Here is a 22,261-nt window from a genome sequence, read left to right on the forward strand (position 1 = left end):
GAATGCCCCTTGAAAATGTGCAATTATCCTCTGCTACTTTTGAGTCATTCTGCTTTGTCTTCCAAACCTACAAATATTGCTGCCACTGGGTCTTAGGAATGTGTGTTTTCATGGAGTGGTTCTTTTCTGTAATGCTGAACCCAGCTTCTAAGAACTTGGGGAAGGATCAGCAGTTCTTATAAACAGTTAAGTTTACTGTGTATAGGAATGGTTTTTCATTAAGCTATTAAATGCTCATCTTTTCTACATTAAAAATATTTTTCTGTAATAGAGCTGTTTTCATTTTCTTATTTAAATAATCTATTACAAAGACTAGTAGCTTTTAAGAATCACAAGTATTGATCCTTCTTTGCCTTTGAAACCACCTTCAGATCCAAGTCCAATAGCCAGGCAGATGATGAAAATGCAAAACTATACAACAGACCTGATTATCTTCCATGCTCAAACTATGAACAGTGTGTATATGTAAGTAATTTAAAATTGCCTGTACTCTCTAAGAACATTATATATTGTAGGCATGGGATAAAGAGAAAAATCCTGAATTATGCTAAGGTAATAAGAGTTTTTAGTCAGTTTAAAGTACCATTAGGTATGACATGGTATCCGGTGTTGCTGAGAGGATCAGGAACCTCGCTGCGCTCCTGCTGTGTGGTCTGGGGCACCCAGAACCAGTTCCTTGGAGCTGGCAGTCAGGTCTCCTGGCTAGCAGCAAACCTGGACCCTCAGTCTGTCTGTGACTCTGAGCACAGTTCTCAGGCCCCACATGTCAGGTGTTAGGGGAGAGCTCTGTCTTCCACAGCTGGTGGAGTTTCACATGTCCATCTTCAAGGCCACAAGGAAGTTTGATGGCTAAGTTCCCAAGTAGTGCAATAACAGACTACAATTTAACTTTATTTATATATGTTTAATTAAAATAGGATAGGCATAAAACAAAAAGAAGAAACAGAATCAGGATAAAGTGTCAATGCCATTTTGTTTTCAGGAAAGAGTCAGAGAATAGAACAAATTACTAGCAAAGCATTTAAAGATTATCCTGAAGTAGCTAGGTTACATAATGTCAAGATTTAAATACCAAAACTAAGTAGTATGCCACTTAATCTACAAATGAAAAAAAGGGAGTCCACAGTTATTCCTCTTAGAGTAAGAATTTTTACATTAAATATATAGCAATTTGTTTTTCAGAAAGTGATACTGGCAAATTTTAGAAGAAAGAAGTTTCCATTATGCAAAGACTAAAAAATCTCAAATATAACTAGGCAGCTACACTACAGCTCAGTAAGTACAATTAGCTATTATGGGCTAGTGTACATTTCAATTTAATAGAATATGTTCTGAGCTTTAAAAAGGCAGCAATGATTACATTTTGGCTTTTATTCTAGATGCTTCACATAGTTAAGGCGACAGTTCCAGCGTGTTAAGTGAAGGTAGTTAAAATTTAGTGACAATCATAGTCTCCTGCAACCTACATACACTGAAAGATGCTTATATGGAATGAAACCAGTGTTACTTAATTGGTATCATACATACGCACATAGAACTTAAAAAATAAAAGCTATCAAAGGCAGTCATCCTAAATGTACTATGGTAACATGTTAGAAATGCAAATATACCATACAACTACAGTAGTATAAACAGCACTATGCATTACGTAGGAGAGAGGTGACTGGTTCTCACACAAAGCTAAGCCTGTATCAGTCATCCTAATCACAATGGCTTATAAAAGCATCAGGTTTCCAGTAGAGAAACTATTCTAGGAAAGTTAGTACATCTTTTGAAAGTTTCACACATGTAAAACCAGGATAAGGCTACAACTATCTTTAAGTCTGAAGAAGGTTATCAGATGCAACAGGAAGTTTCCCAGTCATGATGGAAGGAATAAAGGTCCTCATGCAGCATATGCTCCCTGGCACTGGGAAAGCCTCAAGTGCACAATGCAGAAGGTGCCAAGGAAGGTAACTGGAGTAGTTCAGCTGTGTGTACGTTGTGCGGCGACTTTAAACCTCCGGAATGGTGTGATCCATCAGGCTTTTCATAATGCTTGGCGCCATCCTACAAGAAAGTCACTTCCATTACGTACTAAGGCTTTGTTTTAAAAATCCTATGTTAATCTAAGCAAACTCCAATTTCAATTCAGCATCAATTGGCATCAATTAGATGGAGGGAGAGGAGAAAGGTCTTCATGAGCTCAAATCTAAAAGTCTGATAATCTAGCTACTGGCAAATACTCAATGTGAAATGCTCTCTGTATCTTGGCTAAACAAGTTAAGAAGCATTCAAATGAATACTTATATATTAAGACTGCTGATTTTAAAAAAATAAGGTGAACTGGAGAAGAAATGGGGGAGGGACCTATAGTGATTTAAAAAGAGAGAACTCTATAGAACAATTAGTCTTGACAGTAACTCTCCTAAGAGTAGGCAGCTGCATTCAATTACTCAGAAGCCAACATAAACAAGAATTTCATTACAAAAACCATGTTTGTGAATTTTTGAAACCTCATTTCCACATGTGTGACAGAAGTTATAAAGGATTCCAAGTTGGCTTGGTAAAAACAGCTATGAGAGAAGGTAGAATCTGAAAAGTTCTAGATAAAGTAACTCTCAGCAGCCTTTTCAATTCTCTTCACTCAGTTTTCTACACTTCTACCCTAAAAGGAAATTCCTGGCTTAGCCTCCCAAGCAGCAGGACTTAATAAGTACGTGCTCTACACTCAGCTGAAATTATTAGTCTTAATAGCCTATATGCAAGAGTTTGCCATCACGATCCACCATGATGGAGGAACTGAGCAGAATGCCCCTGCAGTCATTTACACTGCAAATTGAAAGCAAGCCACCAATGCTTGGACACACTTTGTTTACTAAGCACTATCAAAATTTATAAAAGATACAGTGAATTTTATTTCATTTTTGGAAAGTGTTGGGGTCATCCTTACCAACCAGTTCCTCTGATTTAAATATTTCAAATTTCTATAAAAACACATATAAATATTTCAAATTTCTATATAAACAGTAACATTCCTTAGGTAAAAGATCCAAAGGTTTGGAAATTCCAAATGAAATGATTATATTAAGTCATGTGGTCATACGCATAAAGTTGAAGAATCCTGTAATTACCGTTTTATAATATGTTCAAAGATAAATGCAGGCATGATTGTAATGGTAACTACAGTTCCGGATGTTGACAGTATATCTGCAATCTGAGAGTCCTGAAGAAAATACATAATGAAAATTAATTTCATGAAGCTTTTCTTGGTAAAGAAAAACAATGTATACATTCTGCTTTGGTATTTCTAATTTTTAAATAGCTTTTCTTACCAACTATAGTCCTACAGAACACAATTTTACAGCAATAATAAAATCACTAAACTGAGTTGATTAAACTGGACAAGATAAATCTTTTCATTCTTTACAAGAGAATAATTTTCCTGATATACATATCCTATCAGCTAACTGTGTATCCTAAAGTTTATGAAATAAAGTCTAATTAAAACTTTTAATACCTTAAGATAGATGATTTGTAGAGGGGAAAAAAGCTATTACTGCAACTAAAATATCAATTCCTGCATTCCTGGACTGAAAAATATTGGACAACCATTAATGTGGAATGTCATCAAATTTTTCACTACCCATATCTCCACAGAATTCTAGCTCAAGGAACTTCAAGGATCATTCAGTCCAGCTCCATAAAGGAAAGATAATTCCAGATAACATCCATGTGAAATCCCATGATTGATTCAAAGACACAGGTAGCATGGGGACAGAGCCAGAGGACCATCTCCCCTCAAGTTTTGATATTTTGGGCACCAGTAATCAAAACAGCACCACTAAAGTGTTGTGCTAAGTGGCCAAAGGAAAAGATATTTTCTAAAATGAAACTAGAGCAGAACCAGGGAAAAAGCCTGCTCCTCACCTTCAACCCAATGACATTCTGCCCATTGACTTCACAGATGTTGTGCTCAGTGAGGAGGCCATTCCTGGCCGCAGAGCTATCTTTGACAATGGATGTTATCTTCCCACTTTTAAAGATAAAACCAACGTGTCCAGTACTATCCTTATGCATGGTGATTGTCCGCTCAAAAGGCCTGTTGACGTGATGGAGAAATTCAATGAAGATTTTAATTCTAAAGAGGTGAACATTTCAATGGATTTCATAAACCACAAATTGTCATATTGAATCTTGATTATAGTAATGTTCAGTATTTCCAATAACTGATTATGGCTCTGCTACTACACATACACAGAAAATCTTTTTGTAAAATATTGTTTTAAATTTCTTTGTGACTTTAACTTATCTGAAAAAGGAAACCTTGATTAATATTACAGACAAGTGAATGCTTGATGAAGCTTATTGATAAGCTTTTTCCTTTAAAATTCATCATTCTTTCCATTAACAATGTGATAGATTTTGAGATGAATCACAGAAGTAAAATTTTTATTTTTATTAACTTTCAGTATTTTCTGGAGCCTAAGTGCTCTTAGAACTTACTTATAACTTTTATATTTATAAAATAGGCCATTTTTTTCCTTTCCTTTTTTTTGCTATTTTTAAAGAAAAACTGCAGACACACTAAGACTTCAGTTCATCAATCCCCATTTGAAAAAGACAGCACAGCTGTCTTATAAAGACAGCCAACCATCTGCTTTTAGAAGCTGTCACACCAGTTACATTTGTTCACTTCTCTACAACTCTGCTACCATGTTTTATGATTAACTTGTGCTTAAAATTATAAAATTCTGACCGGGCATGGTGACGCACACTTGTAATCCCTGCGCTTGGGAGGTGGAGACAGGAGGATCGCACAGGTTCGTAGTCAGCCTCGCTGGCTTAAGAAACCCTGTTTCCAAATAAATTTTTAAGAAAGGTCTGGGAGTGTATCCCGGAGGGAGAAGGGCTTCCAGGAACCCCAGTACCACCAAAAAAAAAAAATATATATATATATATATATAATTCTGAATAGCCAGGCACGCTGGCACACTCCTATGTACTTTGGGGGGCTGAGACAGGAGGATTACAAGTTTGAGGACAGCCTCAGCCAAACAGCGAGACTACTTTAAAAAAAAAGTAAAATAAAATAAAATAGGTATAGCTTGGAAAAAGAATGCCCCTGGATTCTTTCAGAAGAAAAAAATTCAAAACAGCCATATCTTTCTGTTAGTCTAACCTCCTCTCTGAATCTCTGCTTAAATATAACATAACAATAACATTTTTCTATGAAATTTTTCAAATAAATGAGTAATTGGAAACAAAGAGAAAATAAAAGTTTTACTGGAAAAAAAAAATCAATAGCTTACTATAGCTGTGCAATTTAGATCCCTCCTTAACACTAATGAGGATAAGCAAAAATAAATAAATGTAAGAGCCAGGAGCAGCAGCACATGCTTATAATCCCTGTACTTAGGAGGCTGAGACAGGAGGACTGCAGGTAAGTGCACAGTAATTTACAAAACCCTGTTTCAAAATAGAATAGTGCTGGGTGTGGCTCAGAGGTAGAATGCTACTGGGGGATTCAATCCCCAGTACCACACACATATACACACAAAAATGAATAGATAAAATCAAAAGGGAAAGGAAGGAAATGAAAACCTCTTATATACTTCTTGCGTTAGATGTTTAAAAGTTATAAATGAACTAACTGCTGCAAACATTTTAACCTCTCAAAAACCAGGGCTTTATAACCACCCAAAAGGCCAGATTTGGTTTTCCAATCTCAGACTTCTCAGCATTCGCGGTGGGCTCCGGCCCTGACAAAGAGAGACCCTGGCACTGTGTGTGAATAACCGAAGTTGGGTATTTAAACAGTAAGTTAGAAAGTGAGGCCAGACATGCAATGCTGCTCCTTAGTTACTTCAACAATTTACCTTTCCTACTTTCTAGAGATAAAGACAGAACAGTACCTGCTTGAAAGACAGAGCTCTCGGAACTCTGAAATAGGGTGTATAAGCAAAATCAGAATGCTTCTTAAAAAACTATGAAAGAATAATCTACACCACACAAATGCAAGACCCTAAGGCTCATTAATAACATCTGATTGTTTTCTGCAACAAAACACTCTAGTCACAGAATCCTAAAGGCCAAGAAAATGGAAACCTTATTTTGAACTTCCACTTGAACTCTTCTAACAGCTTACCTGTCTCGGATGGTCATAGTAATCTTCTCTCCAAAAGCCTGTTTGAGCACCTTGTGTGACTTGTCAGAGCTCCAGCCTGCACAGTTTTCTCCATTGATCTGGAGTACTTGGTCCCCAAATCGCAGACCAACCAGTGATGCTGGAGAATTGGCCTGAACCAGCTGAACAAATACACCCTGGATAATAAGAAAATAATTTCCACTGTATGATACGGTCATAAGGCAATAACTATGGCAAAATATTAAGATCTCAGTGTAATTTCTCCCCTAAATCACAACCTACCCAACTAATCTCAATCAGCCACTGGGAGTAAAAACACTAAGGAGAATGAAGGACAGATTAAATCAAAATGAGCTGTTCGGAGTCTCACAGAACACCAAACAGATATTAGCATGTGATCATTGTTTTGGGGGACAGCAAGTCAAGTATTAGAAGTTTAGTGATTCATTTTACAGTTTGGAGAGAAAAAAAAGAAGGTAATAAATAATTATGCTTTTTGGACTGAAAGGCTCCTTTACTCATTTGTGTAATTATGCATAATCAAGTAAGAGTAGGGTTTAACAACCTAAAATAGTAAGCATGTTAAATGAGCTCTTACAAGGAATTCACTATGAAATAAATAGCAGAAAACTCAAATACCATTAACTAGAACTAAACCCACATGGGTGTTCTTATGTAAACTTTCAATCAGATGGTGAACCTAATATTAACAAATATAAAAGAAAGTAAACCTGGGGAGATACAAACACATTGACAAGGCTAGACCTTTCTACAATCTTAGGCTGGGTCAGATGTGATTTCTGCCATGGGTCTATTATATGTAAGGTGATGAGAAGTAGGTGGCACCTCATGAAACAGACTGATGTGCTTTGGCCACACCACACAGAGGATAAATCCATTGCAAGGGAAACTACAACAGGGCAAAGGGCCCTAGGAAAAGACAACAGAAAGGAGATCCTGGTGGAAGGGGCAGCAGTACACTCTTCACTAAAGAGGAAGGGAGCCAGGGGTCGTGGCACATGCTTGGACTCTCAGCATTTGGGAGGCTGAGATAGGATCACAGTTCGAGGACAGCCTCGGCTACTTAAGTGAGGCCCTTTGCAACTCAGTGAGACTCTGTTTCAAAATAAAGAATAAAAAATAGGGCCCAGAGTCAGGCGTGGTGGCACACAGTTGTAATCCCAGTATTCGGGAGACTGAGACTGGTTTGCAGACAGCCTCAGCTACTTAGGCCCTCTGCAACTTAGTGAGACCCTGTTTCAAAAATTAAAGAATAAAAAATGGGGCAGAAGGTGTAGCTCAGAAGTCTAATGCCCCTGGGTTCCATCTCATCCCCAGACCCGCAAAAAAAAAAAAAAAAAAAAAAAAAAATAGGGTTGAGGGTATAGCTCGGAGGTAGAATGTCCCTGGGTTCTACCCCTAGTACCTAAATAAATAAATAAATAAATAAATAAATAAATAAATAAATAAATGCAGGGATGTCAGGGATTCCCAACCAAGCATAATGAGGTGTTGTGAATAAGTTATAATGTACAGACATAGATGTCCTCAGTCCTCCAGATCAAAGAATCCCAACATCAGCATACTGCCCCAGCAAGAAATAGTTGCCCTAATTAGAAAAAAAACTTGCTCAGAAAATGACAATGACCTCTTAAATTTGAATTTCAAAGATGTTAATAATCATTTGTTTAAAAATGTATACACTTTGATTCTCATAGGTCAGTTTAACTTTCATATACACTTCACTATTTCAGTGCCTGATTTCTATTCTGTTCTATATGTCATAGAACAGATATATACATATATATACATACACACACATATATATACACATATATAATTATATTGCTATATATGTGTGTGTATACACATATACACACACATTTATAATGTATGTCAGTCAATCAGTAAACTGTATTTCAATTAGATACTCAAAAAAGTCGAAGTAATGTGCTTGGAAGTTCCAATTCTGTCTCTTCAAAATAGGGCATCTCCAAGTGAACAAACGAGTTAGCATATTTATAATATTCTCAATTACTGATGTAGCATTACAATTAAAGGATTTATAATTCAAATAATTCTAACATTCTACAAGCTTTTTAAATATATTCAAATAGGTACTAAAAATACTTACATTATCTATTGATTTAAGCCTGAGCCCAATTTTTCCATCTTGATCCTTACATAAAATGACTTCACGAATCCCCTGCTTAATTTCTGCTCTACGAATTCCAACATCATTACCAGTTACAGGAGCCACCATGTAGTTCATACTGGAAGATCTTGCTACCAACTGCTGACATAAACATGCATGTGTCAATATTTAGAAACATTCTCCTTGAAAGTTTATAAAATAATTAACTGGAACATGGATTGTTTTCCAAAATTAATATACAGTTAATTTCCTTCAGATAAAATCCAATTACTGCAAAAATAGTGTTTTTTATTTACTAATTCCTTGGGTAACTTAACTCTTATTTCCCATTTCAGTAGAGTCAATGACTTACTGTTTTGGGCCTTTTCAAAATCACTGGCATTTGTTTCATGGGTAATTCACTGCATAACACTTCACTCAATGACAGACCACTTATATTACAGTGGTCTTGTAAGAACTCCCTAGTGATGTCACAGCCATCTTAGTTTGTGTTAAGTACATTCTATGATGTTTGTACAAGGATGAAACCACTTAAATCATTTCTCAGAATGTATCCATCATTAAGCGACTCTACTTTGATTTGTCTTCTCAAATATATTTTCCTTGAACTTAAAGCAATATTATAGTTTGAAGATTAGCATTTTTCCACAAGGTTCTTATTTGTGGTGTAATCTTTATGACCTACTTACCTTCTCAGTTTTTGTAAAGGGAGCAACATTCTTAACTCACAGTGTTATTGTGAGGGATTAAAATAAGGGTAATTGCCATATGGATCCTAGCACATGCAAGGCAGTCAAATATTATTTTTTACCCCTTTTAATAACCATCTGTGAATTAACAAACTGAATTCACAAACCAGACTACTCTAAAAAGAAATCTTGCCATTCAAACAACATGGATGAAACTGATGTATCATTACAATTAAAGGAATTAAAGTTCAAATCATTCTAACATTAATTATTATTCTATAAGCTATTTAGATATATTCAAATAGGTACTAAAAATACTTACATTATCTATTGATTTAAGCCTGAGCCTTGCTTATTTCAAATGGTATAATATGTGAAATAAGCTAGACACAGAAAGACAAAAACCATCTGATCTCATTTATATGTGGAATCTAAAAAAGAAGTCAAACTCACAGAAACAGAAAGGAGTCCTCAGGGACAAGGGATGGGCAGGGAGAGAAGTGGGAAAATGTTGGTCAATGTGCAGAAACTTTCAGTTATAAAACAAGTAAATTCTGGGGATCTAAGTTACAGCATGGGAACCACAGATAATAATATTAGAATAATATTGTATCACATACTTGAAATTTGCAATCAGAGCAGATTTCAAGTGTGTTTCATCATGATGATCAAGTCAGTATATACACATTTATCAGTATATCCTGTTGAATATACACAATTTTGTCATTTATATCCTAGCAAAGCTGGGGGTGGTTAAGAACCAGATGGAACACAAAGAGAAGAAAAATACACTACAGGAAAAATTATTTCTGGAAACCTCCTATAAATTAAAACATAATAAAGATAAAATAAAAAAGGCACCAGGGAGTCCAGGAGTAAGAAACTTCAAAAGTAAAGGTTTAGGTCACCCACTAGCTATGGTGAGTGTTTGTGTGTGTGTGTGGGGGGGGGGGTGCAGCTGAAGGCCAAGGGCAAAGGAACAAAGAATATGTTTAGCAAACAAAGGAAATCATAAATACTACCTACAGCCTAATAACCAATTACTAAAATAATCATAACAGCTAGGACTGTCTCCTCTGCTCTTATTTGTAAGTGCACTGTAAACAGAGCAATGAATCCTTTTTGTTTCTTCATACCTCCTTATATTTGTACTGGTTAACTTTATACTTTGTCTTTAAGATATTTAAACTGGGACTATGAATAGTTTAAGAGTAATATCATACAGTAATAAATACCATGACCACTGCTCAGAGAAAGCCATGATAACAAGTAGAGAAAGGGTAACAGTCATTTAAGAGTTTCATCAGGGGTACTTGGCTTGATTTTATATATTCCCTAGTTAAGAGTGTCTTTGATGCTTTTAAAAACTGAACAAGCAAGGCGTGGTGGTGCACATTTGTAATCCTAGCATTTGGGAAGCTGAGACAGAAGGATCGGGGTTCGTGGACAGCCTCAGTTACTACTTAGGCCCTTTGTAACCCAGTGAGACCCTGTTTTAAAAGAATAAAAACTATGGCCAGGGGTATAGCTTAGAGGTAGAATGCCCTTGAGTTCCACCCCCGGTACACACATACAAAAAAGTTATGAACAACAATAATACACGATAGAGATAATTAGTGATTAAGGCCTAAAACACTTTAAAAAACTTTAAAATAGTGTTTGCTAAATCTTGGTTTGTAACCAAGTTCTCTTTTATAAGAGAACTGCATCTTTTAAGGAAAAAGTATAAAACTATTATTTGAAGTTGAAATATTTCTAGAAGTATGAGAATATACAGAGCAAAAAAAAGTAAGTGATAGTAAGTATTAAGCTACCATCAGCCCCAAATCTACCTTCTACTTGACCTGTCAGCTTCTATGATGAGGCCTGAAGAAAGAACTGAGGAACAAGCACTCTTCCTTGTCAGTACTGCAGAGCCCAGCCAGTGGCAGCTGGCTTCCAGTCTCCAGCTTTTGCTGACACACGACCAGCTTCACGTCCTCTCCACCAAGGTCTGAGTCCCAGCTCTATGACTCTGCCTAAGCTTCAAGGTTCTACCCTCTCCCATCTCTTCACCACGGTACCCAGAGTCCTAGAAACACCAGCTAACTTTCTGCAATTGCACCTGTGTTCCAGTTTTGCTTTTATAACGCACCATCTTTATCTTATTTCTTAAATTGTCTCTGTTGAAATATTTGCTATGATTTATTTTCCCGGCTAGACCCTAACTACACAAGCAAGTTTTCAATAAATATTTGGTAAATAAACACCAGATATTTATTTTAATAAGCACTGGGGTTGTGGCAACAAGACAGACATGGATTCTGTCATGACAAACTTTGCTATTAATTAAAGCTAAGTGTTAGAAAGTACTATGGTCTTATAGCAATGATTTTAATCAGGTATGTCTAAGCTTTGTATTTCAGAGGAATGTTATGAACTTATAAGCAAAGAAGAAATGTGACAGATCTATACCTCAAAATGATTAATCTAGCTGGAACACAACAAGTTTGAAATAAGTTATTACAGAAAATGGAACAGGTTACTGTAATAGTCTAGAAGTAAAGAAGGCCTACTTACTGTATGGTTACAGTAGGACTAGAATGATAAAATGAATACAAATATGAGAGACAAACTCCAATAGTCTTCGAAACTGACTATATGCAGATGGAGCTGGTAAAAGGCAACTAAACCCTAAAGTCCTATTGAGTCCCATGGTGGTGAGAGCACAGAGGGAATAGACAATGCAAGAAAGTCTGTCCAGAAGCAAGTCTGAAATCTGAGAAGAGAGGTCAATTCTAAAGCTACAAATATGTGCGTTAGTTACACAAAGGAAAGCTTATATCTATGTATAAAGTATGACTGTATAACTAAAACTTAATTACACTATACTGAAAGGCCCCATTTAGAAGAAAAATCACAAGCCCTAGCAGCCAGCTAATAGTTAAAACAGCCAGCTAATAGTTAAAAAGAAAAGTATATATTACTGCAGCTTGCAGCTTAAGAAGCATAGCTTAAGAATGAGAAACATGCAATAAGCCCACCCTGTTCCAGGAACGTACCTAGCATCTTATCTATACTGACCGGGTCAGCGCGCCCTGTGCCGGGAACCTGCTGACTACACCTGGTATCTTACCTAACACTTGACTACAGAATGTACTTTTTCAAATGATTCTGTAATATTTTGAAAACGCATGTAACTTGGCCCAACCCCCCCTAACTGGTGGTCTTTTCCCTATAAATATCCACACTTTCAGTTGCTCGGGGCCGAACTCCTATACGAGTCGGCCCCAGTGCACTGGCTCCTTAATAAATCTTTACCTTTTGCTCATTGCATCAAGGAATATAAAGTCTCTCGTGTGTTCTTGCCGTCGCTTATCCCGAGGCTGATTGAGGGTCTCCCCTCAGCGGGGGTCTTACAATACTTACCCCCTGACTTGGTGATCCTGGGACCATGGCCATATTCGCATGTATTTCTTCTTCATTTAAACTCAGGCCCATGTACTGAGAAAGCTCCGGATACAGTTTAGGATAGAGACCTAATATAAATAAATGAGCACATGAATGAAGGAGGCACTAGAAGAATACTCAAAATGAAAATTATTGTTAAAAACCAACAATTATGTTACAGAATCTAGGATGAATTCAAAATAGAAATTTGGAAGAGCACTTCCCCATCTACGTAATAATTAGAAATGGAAAAAATAGAACATCTTTAAGGTAAAAGCCATAAAATATGGATACATCTGAACTGAAACAATCTTAGAGTTCCAAAACAGTTGTCCCTATGTGCCCAAGGACAGATAGCAAAATGTGCAGATGTTTAAGTCAATTTAAAATAGTGTAGTATTTGCATATAACCTATTCGCATCTTCTTGTATACTTTAAATAACCACTGGATTACTTATAGTTAATAAAATGCAAGTGCTATATAGTTATAGTTATTACATATACATATATATATACATATATATATATATATAGTGTGTGTGTGTGTGTGTGTGTGTGTGTGTGTGTGTGTGTGTGTGATACTGGGGTTCCTGGAAACCCTTCTACATCCGGGCTACACTCTCAGACCTATCTTTGTATTTTTATTTGGAAACAGGGTCTCTTACGCCAGCCCAGCTGGCTTCAAACCTGCTTGATCCTCCTGTCTCCGCCTCCCAAGTGCAGGGATTACAAGCGTGCACCACTACGCCCGGCTAAATAGTTATATTATGCTTAGGAAATGATGACAAGGAAGCATTTGGTACATGAGCAGTAAAGACACAATTTTTTTTGAAATTTAAATTTCAGTCTGTGGTTGTTTGAACTTGTGCATACAGATGCCACAAGATACAGAGGGCCAACTACTCAAAAGTAGCAATAGTTTTTTCCAAATAAATTATCTTCCCTTTCTGTATCTTAACATGAACCTATTTAGGAATTTTTAAGAATACCACTGATTTCTCCAATTCAGAGTAACTGACCAACACCAGGTATGGTGGCACACGCTTATAATCCCAGAACCTGGGGAGGCTGAGATAGGAGATCACATATTCCAGGCCAGTCTCAGCAACTTAGTAAGACCCGGTTTCAAAAATAAAAAATAAAAAATAGGGCTGGGGGTGTAGCTCGAAGTTAGATTGCCCCTGGGTTTAATCCCCAGTACTGGAGAGGGGGGAATAGAGAGAGACAGGTGTAGTTGCACATGCTTGTAATTCCAGCACTTGGGAGGCGGAGACAGGAGAATTGCAGGTCCAAAGCCAGCCTCAGTAGCTTAGTGAGGCTCTCAGCAACTTAATAAAACCCTGTTTCAAACTAAAATATAAAAATAGGTCTGGGAGGATAGCCTGGAGGTAGAAGGTCCCCGAGTTCCACCCTATTATCAAATACACACACACAAAAACTAGCCAAAATATCTTTTGTCAAGCGAGCTATTATAACTCATTCAATAAACATGGCTATGGAAAGATTCTTCTCAAATAGAAACAATCAAAAAAATTGAAAGCTTGAAAATTCGTTTAGTGCTATATCATTTAAAGAATGTTAACTACATTCCAATGAAATCCTAGAAACATTATTTTAAAGATCAAAAGTTTTTAACTTTAGTAATTGTATACTATTTACGAAAGTTCTTTTTTACAAATCTATTGGTGACTTAAAATGGATTCTCTAAAAGGAACAATGTTATAAATAGCTATAAAACAAGGTAACAGGTCACAAAAATGTATTTAATATTTATTTTGTATCTTAAGTCACATTATTTAGAAGCTCTGTCCTGAATCCCTCTGAAACGTTAAGGAAATGGGAGTAAAGACAGGATGAGGAGATTTAAATGAGACTCTAAGACATGAGAAGAATCCCAAAGAGGTGGCTGTAAACTTTAGAAGCTCCCCTGGGAAAGAAAGAAAAGGGATTCAGGAAGTTCAAGAGCAACAGTATAGAAAACTGTAGTTCCATATAAGATTTTTTTTTTCATAAATGAATCTACCATATTATAAGGACTTATGATCAGACTAAAATCAGTTTTCTTTAAGACAAAAAATATATCTTTTACAGTTGAATAAAGGATTTTTTGAAATATATTTTTCCTTGTTATTAGAACTTTAACCACCAATTTTATGCAGCATGTAATAAAGTTTCCTATTTCATCAAGAGAAGGCTTAGTACGCATTTCTGTCCTAAGAGAATAAACTCAAAAGTATAAACCTACTTCCATCTTGAGAAATGGGAGCAGAAGCTTCTGATAAAATCGCTGGATTGGCAGGGTTTGCAGAAAAGGCAGTTTGAGCCTGAAAAAAGAAGAAAATTTTAACATCATGCAGTAAATTCTTAACATTCTTAATTTACAAGTTAAATCCAGTATTTCCAAAAAGAAATTAAAACCTGAAGCTTTATTCAAGACTGTTTTATTTCAAACACTTCATAGCAATAAACTTTCAAAGGAAATTTGCAAGTCAAAATATATTTCATGTTCTAAATATCTTAGGACTATCAAAAAATTTGAATAAGCATCACTCTACATTTCTGTTCTCTCCCACCTCACCCTAACCTGCTGCAGCCTAGAACTGGAGACTAATCCTGGGGCCTCTTGCAAGTTACAATGGCCTTGAACTTGTGATCCTCCTGCCTCAGCTTAGGAGAAGCGAGGTTTACAGAAGTGTGACACCACAGTGACCATTCTGTAGATAACCACTCGTGATAGCTGGTGTTTAATAATACTGCTTAAATTAACACTGCTGTCTTCAAAAAGAATTCAGAAATAGATGGCAATATATTTTAAATTTTCATTATTCTTTTACTAATTAGTCCAAACAAAACACTTTATTTGCATAAGAAAAAAAGTTCAACTTTATTCACATAAGTTACTTATCAGAAAAACACCTAAAAATTCATACTCAGGTTGCTAATTTTTATTTTGCCATATTAATGTGTCCTAACTGAAATACTTTCTATATTCACTTGGAGGGTTAAACTATGCCAAAAGCATAAACAGACATAAAAGAATGATTATAATATAATCTGTAAGTTTCAAACACATTTGCCAAAATCACTTTGACAAAACTATGTTCTCAGTGCTCCTACTGCTCAGGCTGCTCCCTCCTCTGAGGGCTATAAGCCTGGGACACTTTAGCTTTCACAAACAAAACAAGTTTAAAAGTTACATTGCCAATCTCTAATTATCACTAATTAATTATTACTAACTTGAATGCCAAACTGAGAAATAAAGTTTATACTTTTCTCAAAGGTGCCAAAAGAGATGGAACCCTCATTTAAATAAGTGCAGCCTACTTTGAATATATTCAACTCAATGAATTGTAAATTTTCAGACATATCATTGAGCCATTCTTTCTAGTTGGTTTTATGATTTGTTAAACATTCTAAACTGAAACAAAATGCAGCATGAAAATCTTTGTAATTTTAAGTAGCAATCAACAAATCCAAAGTGAAGCGGGGCATGGTGGCACACGCTTGTAATCCCAGCTCTAGGGAAGTTGAGACAGGAGGATTGTACAGGTTCTAAGCCAGCCTCAGCTACTTAGTGAGGCTCTCAGCAACTTAGTGAGACCCTATTTCCAAATAAAAAAAAATATACAATAGGTTTGAGAGTATAGCCCAGAGGTAGAAATCCTCTAGGTTCCACCCCCAGTACCACCAAAACAAAGAACAAATCCAAAGTGAGTTCTGAAAGTTCTTTTACTAATTATCAACTCAATAAAGCCAATAATCTGACTCAGGATTTTTTTCTTCAATCATCTCAGAAAGGAAAAAAATAAAACACCCACTGTTCAATGTTAAGAAGAAATCAGTTTTCAAGCCATGAAAAGACATAGGCAGAACTTCAGTGTGTAATACAATATGAAAAAAGCCAATCTGAAAGGCTATAAATTGTTGATTCCAACTACATGATATTCTGAGAAAGGCAAAATTACAGAGTAAAAAGACTGTGCTTGTCAGTGGTTGTGGGGATAAAGGTTTGAACAGCAGAACACAGGCTCTTTAGTAGGGCAGTAAATTACTGGTATATAAATGTGTTTATACATCTCTCAAAGCCCACAGAAGAAACCACACTCAGTGAACCCTAGCGTAGACCATGGGCCTAGGGAAGTGAAGACACATCATGCAGATCCATTAACTGTTAACAATGGACCACTCAGCTGGGCGTGGTGGTGCATACTTGTAATCTCAGCATTAGGGAGGCTGAGACTGGAGGATCTCGGTTTGCGGACAGCCTCAGCTACTTAGTGAGGCCTTCTGTAACTTACTGAGACCCTGTTTCAAAATAAAGAATAAAAAATAGGGCAGGGGATATAGCTTGGAGGTCGAATGTCCTTGGGTTCCATCCTCAAGACTCTCAATTAAAAAAAAAAAAAAAAGGACACCAGAGCCCTGGAGAAACAGGGACCCAGTTGCAAGGCCCCGGGTCCCAGGCAGGGCACGCTGGAGCCCGGAAGAGCAGGGGCCCGGGTTGCAGGACTCTAGGCCCCGGGCTGGACCGCGCAGAGCACACCAGACCCCTGGAGAAACCGGGGCCGGTCACAAAGGCCCTGGGTCCCGGGCGGGGGTCAGGCGGGGCACGCCAGACTCCAGAAGAGCCGGGGCCTGGGTCTCAGGACTCTGGGCCCCGTGCGGGATCGCACAGAGCACGCCAGACCCCTGGAGAAACCAGGGCGCGGTTGCAAGGCCCTGGGCCCTGGGCAGGAGTCAGGTGGGGCATTCCGGACCCCCTGGAAGAGCCGGGGCCCAGGTTGCAGGACTCTGGGCCCTAGGCGGAGTCCTGTGGAGCACGCTGGACCCCTGGGGAAACCGGGCCCTGGTCACTATGCTACTGAGTGCCTGATCCCACAACCACCTCAAACCACACATACTGTCCTCTCTTATTTTTTTTTAAAAAAAAAAAAAAGAAAAAGAAAAAGAAAAAAGAAAAGTATCCGAGAGGGGTCAAGAAGACTGTGGCAGACAAAACTTATCCAAATGATCTGGAACTTTTGGAAAAATTCCCCACGAAGGAGGACTGCTTCTTTTCTACATACTTAAGAATCTTGGACATCACCTGTAAGGAGAGAGTTTAGCGGAGACCTAGGAGAAAGGCGGTGTTGGAAGCAGTCTCCGCGATAGCGATGGAGACTTGTATTCAGGAGAAGCAGAAATCGGATCCTACCAACCTTATTTTTTGGAGAAATTACACTAAACATCGAATGCTACCATCGCGCATGCTTAGGAACACTGGACAACATTCAGAGTGGAAAAAGAGCTTGGGAAAGATTTGAAATGGTGGAGGCAGTGGCAATGGCAGTGGCCAGTACTCAGGGGAGGCAGAGATCTGATGCATTACACCTGGAACATTTGTAGTAATAACCCCAGAGGCAGAATGCTACCACCATGCACCCTTGAGAACGTGGGACAAATGGCTGGGCGAAGAGGGTGCTCAGATTGGAGCCTGCCAAGAGGTGAGGCCGGCGACGGACACAGCAAAGCTGGGATTGGAGCCTGCCGAGGGGTTAGGCCAGTGATGGGGCCAGCGAGGCCGGGATTGGAACCTGCCGTGAGGCAAGGCCGGTGCTGGGGCCTCTGAGGCCGGGATTGGAGCCTGCCAAGGGGTTAGGCCGGTACTGGGGCTGATGGCCAGCATCGGAGCCAGCCGTGCAGCAAGGCCACTACTGGGGCCTCCAAGGCCAGATCGGAGCCTGCCAAGGGGTTAGGCCGATGCCGGGGCCAGCAGCCAAGATCGGAGCCTGCCGTGAGGCAAGGCCGGTGCTGGGGCCAGCGAGGCCGGGATCGAAGCCTGCCATGAGGCAAGGCCGGTGCTGGGGCCTCCGAGGCTGAGATCAGAGCCTGCCGAGGGGTTAGGCTGGAGCCAGGACCAACAGCCGGCATCGGAGCTATCCATGAGGCAAGGCCGCTATTGGGGCCTCCAAGGACGGGATCAGAGCCTACCAAGGGGTTAGGCCAGTGCCAGGGCCAGCGGCCAGTATCGGAGCCTTCCGTGAAGCAAGGCCAGTACTGAGGCCTCTGAGGCCGGGATCAGAGCTTGCCAAGGGGTTATGCCGGTGCTGGGGCCAGCGAGGCCGGGATCAGAGCCTGCCATGAGGCAAGGCCAATGCTGGGGCCTCAGAGGCTGAGATCAGAGCATGCCGAGGGGTTAGGCCGGTGTGGGGGCCAGCGAGGCCAGAATCGGGGCCTCCCATGAGGCAAGGCCGCTGCTTGAGCCAGCGAGGTCTGGATCAGTCCACTGGGTAGCCAGGCCACTACTGGGACCGTCAAGCGTGGGATTGGTACTTGCAACGCAGCATGCACAGAGAAATAGCGCAGAAAATAAAAACCAGATGCTTCCCCTAATCAGCAATAACTAGGAGGAAAGGGGCAACAGGAAGAAGTCGAGCTATAGAAAGGGCCCTATAGTGAAGCAACTAAGGTGACCAATCAGAGGGTATGAAATAGGGGAGGAAGGAGCCTCTTTAAAAGGAGGTACATAAACAAATGTGTCAAAGTTAATCACCAAACAAGCATGGGATCGAGGGAGGGGGAGGGAATGGGATGGGGACAGGATGAGGGCTAATTGGATGATTTGTGCTTGTATATCCTCTCAAGTCTTGTATTCCAATGTGATATATGATTACAATACACCAATAAAAATAAATTTAAAAAAAATAATGGACCACTCCAATGCACATGTCCAGTAGGGAAGCTTGCTTTTGTGTGGGGACAAAGGGCATACTGTGTTTTCTTGCTCAATTTCATTGTAAACCTAAAATTGTTCTAAAATGTAGAACATTAGTTTAAAAAACACTGCCTCTTTTCATACTTGTTATTTTTCATTCATTCATTACTATTCTTATCTAAGGAATACTTAAGAACATATACATACTAAGCTCTCTACAGTTATATAAACTTAATCATGAAATTTGTAGAAAAAAAGAATAAAAGCTTAAATATAAATGTAGCTTTGAAATGCCAAGCTGTTAAAAGAAAAAAAAAAGGAGAAAAAAAGGAGGAGGAGGGAGAGGAAGAAGAGAGAGATAGAGGGAGGAGGGAGGAAGAAAGTACACAAAAGAGGGTGCCTCAGGAATAAGCAGTTACTCCAGGGCCTGTGGCTCCTGTCATTTATAGAAAGCACCCGAAGAAACCACACTTACGGAGCCACTTCCATCAAACTTTGCTCACCATACAATACAGCAGGAAATTGAAAGCACTAATTTTCTGTACAATTGTTTCTTAAATTTTTTTTTTAATACAGAGAGAGGAACTTAAGATCTGAAGTGGACAGAGGTTAAGGGATTATGTGAAGCTGAATGCCATGGCCTAATGGCCATCATAAAATAGTTTATAAAATAGAAACTTTCAGTGTATTGCTGCAACTTAGTTTTGCTGTGGTGTAAAAGGCCAATAGATGATAAAATGAATACTGCAATCCTATACCTTTCTAGGAGCATTTCAAGAACAAAAACCAATATAAGTATCATCCATCTTAGAAAAATGAAGAACAGATAGAGTCCAAGACTTTAATGATTAGATTAGTAATATTTTTTAATACAGAAAAAAATCCAAGGATTCCAAGGACTATGTGTGCTCCCCCAAACTCACTGTTCTACCTCCTAGCAGTTAGCCCTCTGCTCTGAACATAAAAAGTCCTCAAATGGAAATAGCCATGTAGCCTGCTTCTCCTTAAGAGAGTCAGCCTGGTATAGATTGCAATCATATTTTTCAGCCCAACATTTGTTAATATCAACCACTTTTTCTTCTATTTTTTAAATCAAAAGTCTTTACTCAAAGCCAGCTATGATTAACATAACTTCAATTCCATAAAAAACTAACAAAAAAGAGGTGAAAGCAAAGATTAGTCATTCTTTCAAATCTGTCTGCAAAGCCCTATCAGATCATGTCACATTAATGATTCAATGGTTATTCTAGAAAGCTAAATATTTCTGATAGAAGCTTTTTATGAAAAGAAAAAGCTTTACCCATTCATTAAAAAAAAAAAAACTTGCTCTGAAAGTTCATTCAGATGAACTTTGTGTAAATAAAAATCTAAGACTACTGAACAAGCCACTTAAAACCTGGAGGCATCAAAAAGCCTTGGCAGCCCATCTGTAGATTTTAGAACTTTTACAACCACATTTAATATCAACCTTGAATTTAGGATGAAAAATTACTGTTCATGACCCTCCATGTGGCAATGTGCTCACCCACTGCTCCAAGGTTCATAATCCCAGCCACCGGTATGTCAATATTACTAGTCAATTCTTCCTTTCACCCCAGTAAAGTCAGTATTCTACCTAAAAGGCTTTATTGTACATGTCACTTAAGACTTTTCACTTTTCTACTCATTAATCAAAAAGTAATAAATAAATGTCACTTTGGAGTAAATTAGGTCAGTACCTTAAAAATAACTTTAGGATAAGGCACTTTGAAATAGTACACAACTCAAAAGAACTTTCTCACATTTATCATATTAAAAAGATTATGTGGGAACCAGGCATGGTGGTGCATGCCTGTAATCCCAGTATCTGAGAGACTGAGATAGGAGGACTGCAGCTTTGAGACTCAGCACAACCTAGTGGGACCCTATCTCAAAATTTTAAAATATAATAAAAATAAAACAAAAATGCTAGGGTATAGCTGCAAAGTAGAATGCCCCTAGGCTCAATCCATAGTAGTAGTAGTAGTAATAGTAGTAGTAAATAAAGTGGGAAATAAAGAAGTAGAAGAGTTTGATTTAAACCATAGCTGAAGAGATTCTGAATTTACAGCAGATGGAAAGCAAACTGTAACAGATGGGTTCAAATCTTTCTCCAGTTAAAAAGATTACAAAATCAAAATAGCAAGAATTAATCACACTCCACATTTTCTTTAGACACAGAAGCATCTGCCTCCAAAGCTAATGCATCTTCTTAATGCAATTAGAAAGACTGCCTGTGTGACGCAGACACTGAGAGCACGCGCAAGTAGAATTTCTGCTGCTCACTTCTGAAGAAATCCCTACACGTCGATGTTCTTACAACAGAGCTTTTAAAGGCAGCATATATCCACTATTTCTGCTTTTAACTTCAAACATGAGGCAAAGAATTATTACAATGATTGGTCATACCTAAAAATCCAAAAGAAAAATATAGCAATTTTACACAGAACTAGAGGCACATAAAAGGCTAGATTGCACTTCATTGATTTAAATTTGTTGTGTGTAATATAAACCTTGTAATAAATGAAGCCATCAATGAAAAGTTTAAGTCAAAATTTAAATAATATCTCATAACCATTAGTTCACAGTGAAATGAAAATTAATTGCTAGTTTTCCTATAAAACGTTAGTCTATGATTAACGGAACTGAACAAAAGGTTTATGAATTATAAAAATAAACAAATACATCTGCAAGTTGCTTGCTTTACTTCACAAATGAGTAAAATGTATGTTACAGTATATTAAAAACAAATTAAACATACCTGAATTACTTTGTCTACCTTCAAATCTTCAAGAGATGGATAGAGAGACATTTTGCAGAATTTTTCTAAAGAAAAAAATGTATTATTCAAGTGTCACAGAAATTTACATAGTATGTACAGCCTGCAACACACATATAAATATGTACAACTGTTTAATATGGTAAGAAACATTTGTACTACAAAAACACATGAGGAAAATAGAACATTTATGCCATAAGTTGCTAACTGTTATCTAAGGGTAGTTAGTTATCAAAGTACCTTTCTCTCCCTGACCAAACTATACTAAACCATACCATCACAGATTCTAAACTCCCTTCAGGCAAAATGTCTCCATTTCACAAGTTTAGAAAATCAAAGAGATATTTTGTTATTTACTCCTACTTTACAC

General features: G+C 38.0%; 1 protein-coding gene across 5 annotated transcripts; it reads right to left on the minus strand.

Annotated features, from left to right (window-relative positions):
- Window positions 1–1,994: 1,994 nt before the first annotated feature.
- On the minus strand, window positions 1,995–21,924 carry SDCBP (syndecan binding protein; the record flags this gene model as incomplete). Of its 5 annotated transcripts, none has more annotated exons than XM_080693540.1 (8): window positions 1,995–2,049; window positions 3,114–3,205; window positions 3,910–4,081; window positions 6,128–6,303; window positions 8,262–8,423; window positions 12,380–12,489; window positions 14,646–14,724; window positions 21,892–21,924. In XM_080693540.1, 8 exons carry the CDS (start codon window positions 21,922–21,924, stop codon window positions 1,995–1,997), a joined length of 879 nt encoding a protein of 292 aa, XP_080549666.1. The 5 variants fall into 5 exon arrangements, with proteins under 5 accessions (XP_080549666.1, XP_080549665.1, XP_080549664.1 ...); XM_080693539.1 differs by having other exon boundaries at window positions 8,262–8,420; window positions 21,874–21,924; XM_080693538.1 differs by having other exon boundaries at window positions 21,874–21,924.
- Between the last annotated feature and the right edge of the window lie 337 nt (window positions 21,925–22,261).

This window comes from Muscardinus avellanarius, assembly GCF_963383645.1.
Source record: "Muscardinus avellanarius genome assembly, chromosome: 4".
Lineage (NCBI taxonomy): Eukaryota > Metazoa > Chordata > Mammalia > Rodentia > Gliridae > Muscardinus > Muscardinus avellanarius.